This window comes from Elephantulus edwardii, unplaced genomic scaffold (assembly GCF_000299155.1).
Source record: "Elephantulus edwardii isolate Elephantulus edwardi_28Jun2011 unplaced genomic scaffold, EleEdw1.0 scaffold00096, whole genome shotgun sequence".
NCBI classification, from domain to species: domain Eukaryota; kingdom Metazoa; phylum Chordata; class Mammalia; order Macroscelidea; family Macroscelididae; genus Elephantulus; species Elephantulus edwardii.
Genome location: NW_006399846.1, coordinates 2,530,300 through 2,545,491, shown reverse-complemented (window position 1 = coordinate 2,545,491; position 15,192 = coordinate 2,530,300). Strand labels below are relative to the sequence as shown.

The window sequence follows — 15,192 nt, the reverse complement described above, 5'->3', positions numbered from 1 at the left end:
AAATTCAGGTGGTATGAAATCAAAGTCACAGTGACATTGTAAGAGAAAAAAGCACTCTGTGGTTTGTCTTGCCTTCCTTTTTATGTGAAACCAAGACACTGTAGGCACAGGGCTCATAATAAATGCACATCTCATTTGTAAAACATGTTTAAAACGGGTATGCATGCCTGCATTTGTACATCACCTTAACCATCATTGATCCACTTGCCAGGGAATGATTGCCCATCTTAATAATCTCCAAGGTCAGAACCCAAAGGCCTCCATCTTCTTAAATAGGAGATTCATGATGGCATCAGTCACATGCAAGTATTTGTTATTCTTATGCACTGTCAAGTTAAAATCGAATCATAGCTGACCCTCCAGTGAGATTTCAGAGACAAGAAATCACATGGGAGGTGATTGTCCAGCTTTCTCCAATGGAACGACTGGTAAACTCAAAGCTCATGCTTTTGGGTTGGCAGCACAGCACCTTGCCACGAGGCCACCAGTTTACAACTGTAGAAATCTAATGAGGTGATGTCACCATGAGCCAGAATGTGGTTTTAGTGAATGTTTACACAGAAAATTATGTTCGTATCCCACAATTCCTACACAATTTTTTTCCTTGGCATTTGTTACTGTCTCCACAATGTCAGCCCTCTTGTCATTTCTGCACTTACCTGCCCCTCTGGCTCCCTTTGCTTTTGTGTAGATGTTGACCATTTGTTCTCCTAGAATTGATTATTTAGAGGAGCACATTGCTCACAAGTGCCACCATTTTATTTTCTAGGCCAATCTATTCTTTGGTTTAATGGTATTGAATAGTGGGTTTTGATGGAGAAGGTAGATCTGTTGGTAGAGAAGAGGGTGTTAATAAAGCCAATGAAGTAAAGCTCCATGATGATGTGGACTGTCACAATACTGCTGGTAGTGGCAATGGTGATGAGAAGAAGGGTGAGGAAGTGTAGATAAGAAAAGGTCATCAGAAGTGGTGGTACAGAGGCAATTGATATGAAATGCTTTTAAGGGTAGGAAGGGAGGAAATTATGCTGGTAGTAGAATGATGTAGATATCTCCTCAAAGTTGAGTCATTACTTCTGAGCAATAGTGGGGGGGGGGTATGCACGCGCACATGTATGTTACCTATGGTTAAACTAGAGCATTTTCTGCCCCAGGATACTTTCTAGACACATCTCACATGATCAAAGTCAACAGTCACTTTCTCCTTATAAGAAGAATGAATGATCTGTGGGCACATGTGTCTTTCTATTTGGAGCTGTTCGCTGAGTTTTGTTTTATAAGGAAGCATGTCATGTAGGCATTTCCTGGAAATTCTTTTAATCATTTATCATATATATAGGCTGTTGTACCTAAAAAAGGACCTTGTTATTGTTGTTGGTATGTGCCATCTAGTCAGAACCAACTCACAGCTGACCCTCCAGAGGTTGTAAGCTGCATAGAAAGATGGGAGTACATTCTTCCTCAGAGCACCTGGTGGATTAAAACTACATGCCTTTGGGTCAGCAGCACAAGGTCCTACCATCAGGCCACCAGAGCTCCTAAAAAAGGACCTTGGAAATCATGTAAGCTAAGTAGTCCACAATCCAGATGAGTATCAGAATATCCTGGGGATGCTTTTAATTTCACAATGTTGATGCCAGTATTTCACTCCATACCAGGTAACTAAGTCAAATACCACAGGAGTGAGACATTGGCATGAACATTCTTTTAAACACTCTCAAGATTAATTTGATAAATCACTGGATTAAGAAGATTAAGAACGTTTTTTGTTTTACAGAAGAGATAATGGAAACCTCTTGTTACATACAACTTAATGGCAGATCAGAAACAGAATACATGTCTTTGCAAATTCTTTATCAGCATGTCTTGTTGATACATTCACTCTAAAGAAATGCATGGGGGGTGGGAGGGAAGAAATGCATGGCAGTGTGTGGAGCCCATGGGGGAGGGAGAAGGAAGGTGTAACAGAGAAACTGAGAAGGCAGCTCAGAGCAACATTTGGCTGATCATAGAGCACAACCTAGGTGGTGCTCTGTAGTGGCAAACTCTCTCCCAGCACCAGCCTCTATCCCCATTCTGATTCTCTTCCCTGTCACACCCACATCATGGGTTCCCTGGGGTTGCAATTCCATAAAACCCACATCCCACCTGGCCCTGTTCCCAAAGTGTATTAGCATCCACCCAGCCCTCATGAGACCCCAGAACTTGGGAGGAACATGCTCATACTTTCTTGGTAGGAACTTTGATCTTCAAGAATTCTGCCTCTCTGGTCAGCACCTGCCACGGGGCGTGTATCCGGACAAAGATGGATCCCTGGCTTTTACTCTGCAAGGTACAAAGGAAGAAGAAATAGAAACACTTGTAAGGCTGTAGCTTAAATATTTCAGTTCCCCAACTAGCCCCAACCAGAGACCTAAAGGACCTGTTGTTCTTTCCGTTTCTGGGTTTTGTTCTCTTTAAACTTCACCAGGGACTTGTTCCTTCCAAGCCATACCCCAACTACTAGTTCTGTTCCAAAAATGTTCTTATTAAAAACTGTAGTGTTCTCAGAAAGTGGTCCCTGAAAAATTGGTGACTTCAGAGAGTACATAAAAACTAGAACAATTAGGTTCACAGATTTTAAATGTAAGTAATTATAATTCTTGCAGAAATCCCATTGCACTTTTAATAACAGTTGGTAAATTTACCACATTAACCTTCCGTGAATAGACTACAACGTATCTGCATTTGCATGGTTTCATTGTTTATTAGAAAGCTCACGATTTTGGTCTACTAGTGTGTTGAATCATTGGCCCAAATTACAAAAATGTCTCATTGAAATTTAAAAGTAATATAAATAATAATCTAAAATCAACTCAAACAGTATCCTTGATATAAATTATAAACAGAGTTTTAATGTGAATAAAGAATGTAAGTCTATGTCCCAGGACAAGTGATTCAATAAGTGTGCTGATTTCACCCAATCAAAAATAAAAAGAAAGAAAAGAGAAATGTAATCATAAATACTTGAAAACTAAATTTTCTTGGACCAACAAACCATTGGTCTTCACCATACATCTCTGAGAAAAATTAGTGGGTTTTAACACAGAGCCACTAGAGTTTTTGCCTCATGTTGTTGTTTTCATGTGCTATCAAGTTGACTATAACTTGTAGTGATGTTATGCACATAGCTCTGAATCCTGCTCTATCTTGTCCCAATCTCAGCGACTCTGACACACCTTCCCTCATTACCCCAGTTAATGTGTCAATCCAACTCATCCAGGATCTTCCTCTCCTGTGCTGTCCCTCAACTCTTCCAAGCAAGCTCTTCTCCAAAGACTGGTTCTTCCTGGCTACATTCCCAAAGTATGTGAGACAGAGTTCCAAAATCCTTGCCTTCAAAGGAGCACCTTGATTTCACCCTCTCAAGGACAGACTTGTTAGTTCTCTTGATAGCCCATGGTGGGTTTACTATTCTTCTCCAGCACCACAACTCAAAGGTACCAACTCTTCTATCATCCTTAGTCATTGTCTAGCTCTCTGATGCATAACAAGTAATTGCAAAGACCATGGCCTGGATCAGACACACCTTAGTCTCTAGATTGACATTACTGCTCTTCAAGTACTCTAGAGAGGTTCCTGACAGCAGATTTTCTTAATGCAAATTGTCTTTTGATTTTCTGACTGCTGGTGCCAAGAGTGTTGATTATGGAAGTGAGCAAGCTGAAATTGTTAATAGTCTCAATCTCTTCTCCAGCTATCATGATGCTTTCAGTTGGCCCAGTGATGAGGATCTTCATTTTCTTGATATTGAGCTTCAATCCATATTGCAGACAGTTCCTGACTGTCTGCAGCAAATGCTACAGACTCTCCTGAGTTTCAGCAACTAAAGTTGTGTCATCTGAATAAGTGATTGTTGATGAGTCTTACTCCAATTCTGATGTCACATATCCTTCTCATAAAGTGTAGCCTCTCAAATGATCTGTTCTACATACAGATTGAAAAAGTGTAGGAGACAGGACACACACCTAACGCACTCCTTCTCTGATTTTGAACAACATAATGTTTCTTTGCTCTGTTGTAATTACTCCTGGTCCAAATATAAGTTCCACATGAACACAATCAGGTGTTCTGGGATTCCTACTGTTCTCAAGGTCATCAACAACTTGTTAAAAAGTTAAATGCCTTTGCATAGTCAGTGGACCACAGATAGACATTCCTCTGCTTTCAGCCAACATCTATCTGATATTGACAATGATGTGCCTAGTGCCACAGCCTCTTCTAAACCCAGCTTGTATTAGTCTTCAGTAGAATTTTGCTTGTGTGTGATATTAATGATTTTGTTCAATAATTTCCACACTCTGTTGGATTACCCTTTTCTGAAATTGGAGTAAATATAGATCTCTTCCAATCAGTTGGCCAGGTGGTTGTCCTCCAGATTTCTTGGCAAAGCCTGTTGATCACATCCAGGGCTGCATCTGCTTATTGAAATATGAAAATTGGTATTCCACCAATTCCTAGGGCCTTATTTTTTGCCAATTCCACCAGAGCAGTTTGAACTTCCTTCTTCACCACCATTCCCTCTTGCACATAAGTTATTTCATTAAATACTTCTGTGTCAGCCAGTTCTTTTTGGTACAGTGACTCTGTGTACTCCTATCTTCTTTCAGTGCTTCCTGGATCATTCAATATTCTGTCCATAGCATCCTTATGTATTGCACCTCGAGGCTTGACTTTGTTCTTCAGGTCCTTCAGCTTAAGAAATGCTGAGCAAGTTTATCCCTTTTGATTTTCCAACTCTAGCTATTTGCACATTTCATTATAATACTTTACTTTGTCTTCCCATGCTCTCCTCTGAAATTTTCTGCTCAGCTGCTTAAATTTCCTGATTTCTTCCCTTTGGTTTGGCTTCTCGGTGCCCTAATGCAATCAATATTCAGAGTCTCTTCTGACATTTGTCTCAGTCTTTTTCTTTGTCCTTTGTGTTTGTAATGACCTTTTGCATTCTTCATGGGTAATATTCTTGATATCCTCCCCACAGTCCAGCTGGTCTTCACTTATTACTATTCAAAGCCTCAAACCTGTTCCTGAGTTGTTGTTGTTTTTTCATTTTGGTGGGATTGACTCAAGGTCAAATTTTGGTTCTTAAAGATTTGATTTCATTTTCTTTAGCTTCAGTTTGAACTTGCATATGAGCAGATGATGGTCAATAGTCAGAACTTGCCTAGTTTCCACAGCTGATAGTGACCTTTTCCAGTGATTCTTTCCACCAATGTAGCCAGTCTGTTTCCTGTGCAGACCATCAGGCGAGGTCCATGTACATAGTCACCATTTACATTTTTATAAAATGTATTTGCAATGAATAAATCGACTGTACAAAATTCCATCATTTTATCTCCAGCCTCATTTCTGTCAGCAAGCCCATGTTTTCTGACTACTGAAACTTCTTCTCCATTCCCAACTTAAAAAAAAAATTACATTGGTTTGTGTAAAAAGTTTGTTTACATTATATTTCACACTATCCCTCATTCACATTTTGTTTCATTCAGTCTTTTTCATTCATTAGGTTTTATAAACTCAATCCCCATTAAACCATGCCCTTCATTGCCCTGTCTTTGCAGATCCCTACCGAATCTTTCGAATCTCCTTTACCCACCCCCCCATCTCCACCCACCAAATTATTTAGTCCTATGATTTCCAACCCTATCCACCCTCCCTCTCCTCTCCCCTTTACATCTCCACACACATTTTACTAGTTATCCTTTTGTTTTTTTACAATAATGATCTGATGCAGCGTTTATCCTTATGAGACTGAATTCAGTCAGCATAATTGCCCTCCAGTCTCTCTCAAGGTAGCTAGTAATTTTCAAAGTCATTGCTCCTGAGTACTGCATAGTATTCCATCATGTGAATGTATGATAATTTCTCAATCCATTCAATTGTGGTTGGACATTTGCGCAGTTTCCATGTTCTTGTGATGGTGACTAATGCTGCTATGAACAATGGTGTACAAATTTTTGGTTTTGTCTCAGTTCTAATTTCCTTATGGTATATTTCTGAGAGTGGAATAGCTGGATCATATGACATTTCTATGTTCCGCTTTTTTAGTAAACACCATCCTGCCTTTCAGAATGGTTGCCCCACTTTACAATCCTACCAGGAGTTTACGAGAGTTCCTATCTCTCCACACCCTCTCCCACCATTTCCAACTTTTGCATTCCACTCACCCGTTAGTATTTAGTATATTCTGGTTGCATGTTCAATTGATTTCTGACTACAAAAATTGGTAGAAATTATCTATTTCCTCCTCTTTGGCTCTGGCTCTTGGTGCATACATCTGAATGATGGTGGTACTGAGAGGTGTTCCTTGTACGCATGTGAATACTATCCTGTCATTCACAACACTATATTTCAAGATGGATCTGGAAATGGTCTTTTAACTATAAATGCAACACTGTTCTTCCTCACCTTTTCATTTCCAACATAGATCAAAATGATTCAAAATATCCCATACCAATCCATCTCATTATGTGTTCCGTTTCTCTCTTAACACTATCCCATTTACCTACATTCATGTTTCTCACATTTCACATTCCAATAACAGTGTCTGCTTACAACTGTTTCTCCTCCTTTGTGTTTGCCAACAGAAGGACTCAGCCTCAGGTGCCATCTCTGTTAGTCTAATTTAAGTGTGCTCTATTGTGCATAGCGTTTTCGAAGGTGGTCAATCCTTCTCCCTAGTTCTGCCCTAATTTAGATGTTCAGCTTAGAACAATACCTGGCAGACAAGTATTTTACACAGAAGAGCAGATGAAATACACTTCCCATTACAACAGTAACCAATCAAATGTTGGTTCCACACCACCCTCCCCTTGGCATTTGTGTTTTGGTTCTGACCAGGCCCTACCTGCCAGCATCCACTTTCTCCAACATCTGTTTCTGTCCCTCCCCTCCAGGCCCCTGCCTTGCCTGGTCAGCATTCCTGCCCTCCTCCCCAAGCCAACCTCATATTCAAATAAATACTAGTTGTCAAAAAGTTCTGACTCAGTAATCCCACATGTGTATCAGTGGAACTGCCGCATTGAGTTTTGAATGGCTGATTTTTCAGTAGTAGTTTGTCAGATCTCTGTTCCAAGATGCTTCTAGGTCAGTTCAAGCCACCAACTTTTGGTCACTAGCCAATGACTTAATGTTGTGCAATTCAAGAACTTTACATTTCAAAAAAAAAGAACTTTACATTTCTAAAAGCAAGGGCACACAGAAAAACACTTCCTGGGAAGAAATTAATTTGTATGTTCGACACTTTTCTTCAGTGACATTATGTTTCATGCAATCATTTCCATGCATTGTGTTTTATAAAAAAGAACCACCACTGAACTATGCTCACTGTTACCCTATCTTTTCCGGTCCCAGCTGGATCTTCCCATTTCCTTTACCCTCTCCCTTCTCCACCCACCAAATTGTGCCATCCTGTGATTCCCCCCTGCACATGCTTGCCTCCTGCTCCCACCTTCCAAGAAGAACTTAATTTTGTCATGAAGAATGAAAAGAGATCAAAATGAAGTAGGAACAAAACAAGTAAAAGTTCCATCACTAGTGAGAAGTTTATCAAACTACCTATAAAACCAACCACAGAAGTAGACCAGGAGGTCTGCCCTCCAAGGTGCCTCTGAATGGACTTGAACTCTCAATTTTTCAGTTAGCAGTTGAGCACTAAACCATCCACAGGGATTCTTACAAAGTAAGTGAAGGCAAGTCCTATGATTTCATATGTCAGCGCCACAATACCTGATAACTCAAACATCTGGAACCTGCTCCTATTTCAGGAATAAGGGCTCATATTTTATAAGGTAGGACCATGAATTTGTTTTGTGAACTACATCATATTAAAGGCTTGAGGAATCTATTGAAAGTAGCTGAAAAGAATAACAACATCAGACATAACTATTGGGTGTTTACTATTTTCCAGTACTGAGTTCACGGGCTACCTGCTCTAACTCACACTATATTCACAGCCACGCTCTAAGAATGGTATTATCATTTAGCACTGTTGTATAGTTGAAGAAACCATGGAGGAGAGAATTTAAATAATTTATCCAGAATTACATAACAGTATGGTAAAAATAGTATCCAAACCCAGAAGTCTCTGTTCTGCCAAGTGATTTTTCTTTTCTTACTGGAGACAAAAATGACATGCTACTGGCTATTGAAAGGTTACATTCAAGAGCTGCAACAGGACATGAAAGCTCTCTCTTCCTACCAAAATAGAATCCAAGAGTGAACAAGGAATTGATATTACACCTCCAAGAAGGACAACATAACAACAAAGCCCTGAAGGTGACCATCCGCAAGAAATCTCTCCCATTTCCATTATTTATTATAACATCCAGGACTATCAGAGTTGTCAGTTACTCGCTGCCTCTTCTAAATACAACTGAAGTCTGTCTAATTTCATGTAAAGAAAGGGCTACAAAGAAAGAACTGTCTGTGAACTTCACCTGCAGCAGTAGCTCCCCATCTATGGTCTGAGATGGGACATTTTTGGTGAAAACACCCTTTCAGATAGAAAGTCATGACTTTATTACTTTTAATCTATTTTGTTTTGTCTTCGTTTTTAAATTGAGATGAATCCTTGTCAACTTTCTAGAACAAGTGTCTCAGGTGTATGCTAAATATCTATTAAGAGGCTAAAGATATTCAAAGTTTGGGCAATGACTGGGAGGGCAAGGCCCGAGTCTAAAGGTTGGTGGAAGACGGTTAGGTGTCTCCTGAGAGTCATTCTTGCTTGTTTTGCGTTTAACCAAGAATAAAGCTAAAAAGAATAAAAATTACATCTCCTGACCTGCCTAGCCATCAGGTTTAACCAGAATAAAAATTTCTGACCATTTTAATGTTCCATCAAGCAACCTCTAGGGACATCATGAATAATAGCATCTTACTTCATGATTTCTAGTGGCCGGCTGGGTAAGGAGTTAGGCTGCCAACCCAAGGCAGGTGATTGGAATCTACCAGCTGCTCCATGAGAGAAAAATGTGCAATCCCTCCTATGAGATTGACAGCATCTGGAAACCCACTGGGGGGTCAGCTCTGACTCAATGACAATGAGAGTTTTACATCATGAGGCCAAAGCCAAGGCCAGAAACAGAAAGGGGAAAACCTAGGTCCTAAATCTACAGAGAAACATAGCGGCCTTAGACCTCCACCTGGACTTCCACAGAGAAAGAGAAAACCTTGCCTGGCTTAGCAACTAGAATTTTAGAGCTTTAGCCAATTGCAAGCTAATGTTTAAATTAAGCAGGTTTTTTTCCACCCAATATAGAGAAGTTATAATTCCACCCCCCTCCAGCAAAGTACACATTTCTTCTAGTATCTTCAAAAGGAATGCATTTTAAACAAAAATAGAAGCTAGAATGAAGCTTTGTCAACATCTAGTCATCATGTTCCTTTCATGGTATACAAACTGTTACCTAAGCCACATAAAAATAAAGACAGAAGAGCTGATGTGAAATATTAGCTAGCGTGACTGACTGGCTATGCCCCCCAAAGGGAAAATACTTGAAGATCTCTGAACAAATGCATCATCAAACTCAAAAGCTGTTTTTGAGTAACTTTTTTTTTATATATCAAGCCAACTCCAATGCATAATGACCCTATAGGACAGAGTAGAACTGTCCCCATTGAGTTTCTTAGGAATCTAAGATCAGTGGTTAACATGCATTGAACTAAAAGGGGCCGAGGAGTAGGCTGTCATGTCTTCCATGCCCCAGTGACTGGTTCTGCTCTGTCCTGTTCTTTGAGTCTTTCAGGCATAGTTGTGTTGCTGTTGTTGGCTTGTGCTATCAAGTCAATTTTGACTCACAGTGAGACCATATGCCACAAAATACATCTGTCCCATTCTTCTTCGGTAAGCAGGGTGGGTTCAAACTGTGAAGCTTTCAGTTACCAAAATCATAAAAAACAAATCTTCTGCCATGGGCTCATGGCATTTCCACCAGGTAACCAAGGCTGTCAATTTTAACCACCTCCTCTTTCTCCTGGAGAGTAACTAGTAGGTTTGAACTGTTAGTCTTGGGGTTAACAGTCCAACACTTAACCTACTATGCCATTAGGGCTCCTTCCTAGATACACACAAACCATCTGTAGGAAAGCAGAAAGAGTTTGGACTAGCAATCCAAAACAAGTTAAGATTTAAATATTGAAGTTACTTAACTAAATGAGCCTCACTTATTTGTCTGTATAAAAGGATCTGGGGGGGAAAGAATAAACCCAACCTTATAGGACTGATGTGAGGATTGGAGATGAAATATTTACTGAAGCCCCTGCTATAGAACTTGGAACATGGAAGGCTCAATAAAGGGCAGCCATTCTGGTGCAACATTAGCTCCACAGAGCTAAAAAGAGAACATTTTTTCATGCTTACCCCTTTGATATTGCTTTTGTTTCCTTCAAGAACATAGGAATAGGATGGGCACACAGTTGTTATTAAGTGACATCAAGTCAGTTCCAACTCATAACGACCCTACATATGACAGAAGAACACACTGCCCGATCCTGTCATCCTCACAATCACTGCTGTGCCCGTGCCCAGAGGTACGGCCGCTGTGACAATTCATCCTGTGTTCCACTGACCCTCTAGTTTACCAAGAATGATGTCTTTCTGGGCCATGTTATTGTAATTCAGAGGAACATTCTTCCAAGTCATACAGCACTCTTTCGTCAATTTGGCATACTGAGGTATTCTGGGCTTGCTGGGATGCTGAACCCTGTGTCATTGGAGTGTCAAATGCCATAACGATTGCCCATGGTGGACAGTGTTTGGTGGAGCTCCCAGTCTAAGGCAGGTTTAGAAGCATGAGTGGCATCCACTTTCTAAATCACATGCCCCTGGAAACTCCATGAACTTGGAAAAATGATGTTAGTTACAGAAAGGCTTCAGGGCTTTTGTTTATAGGGTCAGTATGAGTTGTGCTCAACACGATGGCAATCAACAACAACAACAATGTATTTTGACTCGATGGCAATCAACAACAACAACAATGTATTTCTCCAGGGACTGACTCTTCCTGATAACATAAACAAGGTATGTGAGAGAAAGTCTCACCATTCTCACTTCTGTCTAGTGTTTCTTTGAAGGCATTTGTTCTTTTAACAGTCAGTGGTATAACTAGTCTTCTTCAGCACTATTACAATTGTTCTGTTGTTTACCGTTGAGTCAGAACCAACCAATAGCTGACCCTCCAGCCGGTTTTCGGGAGTAGTAAATTGCACAGGAGGAGACTGCCCATACCTCAAAGCAATTGGTGAATTCGAACAGCATGTCTTTGGGATTGCACTTCAGGTTCTTACCACCAGACCACTAGTCGTTGTTTGGTGACGTGTAGTCAAGTATGATCCAATGGTAATCCTATGAACAACACATCTGAACCCTATCTTCTCCTGTTCTACCTTCACAAGCTCTGACATATCTGAGCCCATTGCTGCAGGCACTGTATCAATCAATTGAGAACTCATTAAAAGTTTTCAATTCTTTTGGTCTTTCTCACTTATTGTCTGACTTTGACATGCATGTGAAACAAATGGGGGGGGGGAAATCATGGCTTGGACCAGTGTGTCTGTCTTCAGAGTGATATTTCTGCTTTTTAGCCCTTTAAAGAGGCCCTTTGCAGTAAACACAATGTAGTTATCATTGTTAGGTGCCATCAAGTCAGCTCTGAGGCATAACGACCCTACGAACCACAGAATAAAAGCCTCAACAGTCCTGTGCCAGCAAGAGATCCTCAATAAACAGCTGCAATTAATAGAAATAACTTTGGGGAAATCTCCTGCTCAATTAAATGTGTGTATAATTTCTCTTATTTTGCTACTGTTTTATACTCTTACAATCAGTTAAAGGGTATTTTTTTTTAAGTTGGCTATCTAAAAGGGGGATATTAGGGGATGAAGGACATTAGGGATATGAGGCATGAAGTAGCTGGTTTATGCACTTTCATAAAAGCAGTTGCTAGGAAGATGATTGTAAAAGTGGGGAAAAAAAACTTCACAATATGTTGTTGTCGTTAAATGTCGTCAAGTTGCTTGCGACTCATAGCAACCCTATGTACAACAGCCCTAAACTCCACTCTGTCCTGTGCCAATCTCACTGTCTCTGACACACCCATCCCGATTATCCCAGTCACTGAATCAATCCACCTCAAAGAGGGCCTTCCCTTCATGCGCTGTCCCTCCACCCTACCAAGCATGATGTCCCTCTCCAAGGACCTGTCCCTCCTTACAACATGTCCAAAGTATGTTAGACGAAGCCTCAGAATCCTTGCCTCCAAGAAGCTGCCTGGTTTAACCCTCTCCAGGATGAAACTGTTTCTTTTCCTAGCAGTCCATGGTACCCTCAATACTCTTCTCCAGCACCACAGCTCAAAGGCATCAATTCTCCTTCTATCCTCCTTAGTCATTGCCGAACTCTCTGGTGCATAACAAGTGATTCATGGCCTGTATCAGATGCACCTTAGTCTCCAGAGAGACACTATTGCTCTTCAGAACTTTGGAGAGGTCCCTAACAGCAGACTTTCCCATCGCAATACGTCTTTTAATTTCCTGGCTACTGGTGCCAAGAGTGTTGGCCGTGGAGCCAAGCAAACTAAAGCTGTGAACAATCTCAATCTCTTCACCATCCATCCTGAAGCCAATTGGTCTAGTGGTGAAAATATTTGTCTTCCTGACATTGGGCCTCAATGAAATATACTGTTATTTAAAGACTATATAAAACAAAAACATAACCCAGTTTAATAAAAAAAAAGTCTTATTTAACCTAAAGGAAATCATAGGATCACAATATAGCGCATCTCCAGAATTTGAGGACAAGGTAAGAAAATAACTCCTTTCTGAAAGGGACTCAAGTAGGATCTTAAAAAAGAGTAAGAGGTTGGCCATCAGAGGACATAACCCAGCCATAAAAGAGCATCTGTAGATGAACAGTCAACACAAATGGGAGGCAAGTAAATGAAGTTCATGTAAAATGAACTTTAATTTTGTTCTAGTTGTCAGAGAAAGAAGTAATACATAAAGATTTCTCCAGGAAAGCCACAAGCAAGTCCACCTGGAGGAGATACAATTACGTCTGTGACAAGAAATAGACACTGCTGGATAGAGCAGCTCCAGATCTCCAGCTCAGCTCAAATGTCCCATAGAACCATTGCTTTCACTGTGGTTCTGCTGGCATAGAACAGCCTCCACAATCTGTTTCTCCAGTTCTTTGGCATCAAGAAGAAAAAGCAAGTACTCTGGCCAATAGAAATCAATACTCTTCAATGACAACCTGACTCGTTGGTTTATTAGTCTCTTATAATTGTGTTACTGTCATATGATTTCCCACCCTGTTCACTGCCAAGTAAACGGATAAAAATCTGACTTCAGGTAGAAACAAAGATAAATTCCTCTATCTTGAACCTGCACTTTCCTGCTTAATCAGCAAGTCCCTCTTGCCCTTCCTTCCTTTCCTCTCCAAAGTTGACTTAACAGGCAGAGCTGATAATGGACACAGTCTGTAAAAGGCATTGGAGCCCATGAATGACACAAATAGTTAATGGGTCCAATTGCTACCAGAAAGGTTGTAAGTGCAAGTCCATCCAGAAATGTCTCAGATGGGAAGATCTCGTTATCCACATCTGAAAAAAATACAGCCACTGAAAATCCTATGCCACACAGTTCTGTTTTGACACACCTTGCTTTTCCATGAGTCACAAAGGACTCGAGGACATCTGCTAAATGAGACACCACCTCTCCCCTTCTTTCCAAGGCCCATAGTCACAGAGGCACATAGTCACATAGTCCTCCTCATTAGCCAGCTGCTGCAGTTAAATTCAGGGCACTCTGGTGGCTTAGTGGTAAGGAGTCCACCAGCTGCTTCACAGGAGAATGGTGGACAGTATCCTCCGGTGTAATGTACTGTCTCTGAAAACCTGCAGGAGGGTCAGCTATGAGTCTATTCTGATACAAAAGTGTCTAATGCCACAACAGCCAACTTCCCACTTAGAGCCTCATCATCCTAACATCTTCCCACCTCAGGGTCTCTCATACTCTGTGTCTTCCTTCATAAAGTTGATATACCTCCAGTCCCAGTTAATTCCTATTCAAGTCAAAGTTTAAACTGTACTTCCTTATGGAGGCCTTTCCTGAGCCCTGGATTATGCTCAGACCCCAGCTCTTGCTTGCATAGCGTGCTCTCCTTCTCTCTCCTATCACTTCAACTATTTCAATCATTGTATAACTAAGTGTTTAAGGCCTGTCTTCTTGGATAAACCTTAAACTCCATGAAGCAAAGGAATGTGTCTGTCTTTACTGCCTTGTTCTTAGCAGCCCCTGTAGTTCCTGGTAGATAAGTACTCAGTAAAAATTAATTGAATAAAGAAGGTATACAAAATACAAATTCAGTATACATATGCACCTAACAGGCTCCCACTTTGGATCTTGTGAACAATTTCTAAAAATCCGTTATCATGTAAAGAAGTAAATGATATCCTTTGCCAATAGAGTTGAAACTTATTTCCATTTCAAAGAATTAATTCAAACTATTCTCAAATGTCACTTCTGAATATTTTTCTCTCATTGTCACAAGTAACGATGCCCAGGATATCAGAGACCTTTAAAGACTTCTCCAGGCTGTCAGTGACAGTGTCTCCTGCTCGTACAGATCACTGCACTCTTCCCCAGAGGCCTAATGTGTGGGTGCTCACAAATCTCAACCTAACTGAAAATGAGACTAGATATACTTGGAATTTCTCTGACGAGTACACTGATGGTGCAAAAGAGTTAATGTGCTAAACTGTGGAACAAAAGGTTGGAGTTTCAAGTTTACCTAGATGTCAGAAGAAAGACTCAGAGGTCTATTTCTAAAAATCAGTCATTGTAAACCCTACAGAACACAATTCTACTTCGACGCACATGGGCGGCCGTGACTGGGAATCAATTCAAGAGCAATACATTTTCTCTGTTTTGAAAGCTTAAAGGGGTGTCCTAGCATTGGAGGGGGAGAGAAGAGTCAAGGATATCCTTGTTGTTGTTATGTTGTTGTTATGTGCCATCGAGTCGTTTCCGACTCATAGCGACCCTATGCAGAACAGCCCTAAACCCTGCTCTATCCTGCACCAACCGCACCGCCTCTGACACACCCATCCCTATTACCCCAGTCACCGAATCAATCCATCTCATAGAGGGTCT

General features: G+C 40.7%; 1 protein-coding gene across 1 annotated transcript in view; it reads right to left on the bottom strand.

Moving 5' to 3' along the window:
• ANO2 (anoctamin 2) overlaps positions 1-15,192 on the bottom strand; it is a 504,048-nt gene that overhangs the window by 388,655 nt on the left and 100,201 nt on the right. Inside the window, exon 3 of the mRNA XM_006891290.1 lies at positions 2,227-2,325. Coding sequence (XP_006891352.1) covers positions 2,227-2,325 — 99 coding nt within the window. The remainder of the gene's footprint in view (positions 1-2,226; positions 2,326-15,192) is intronic.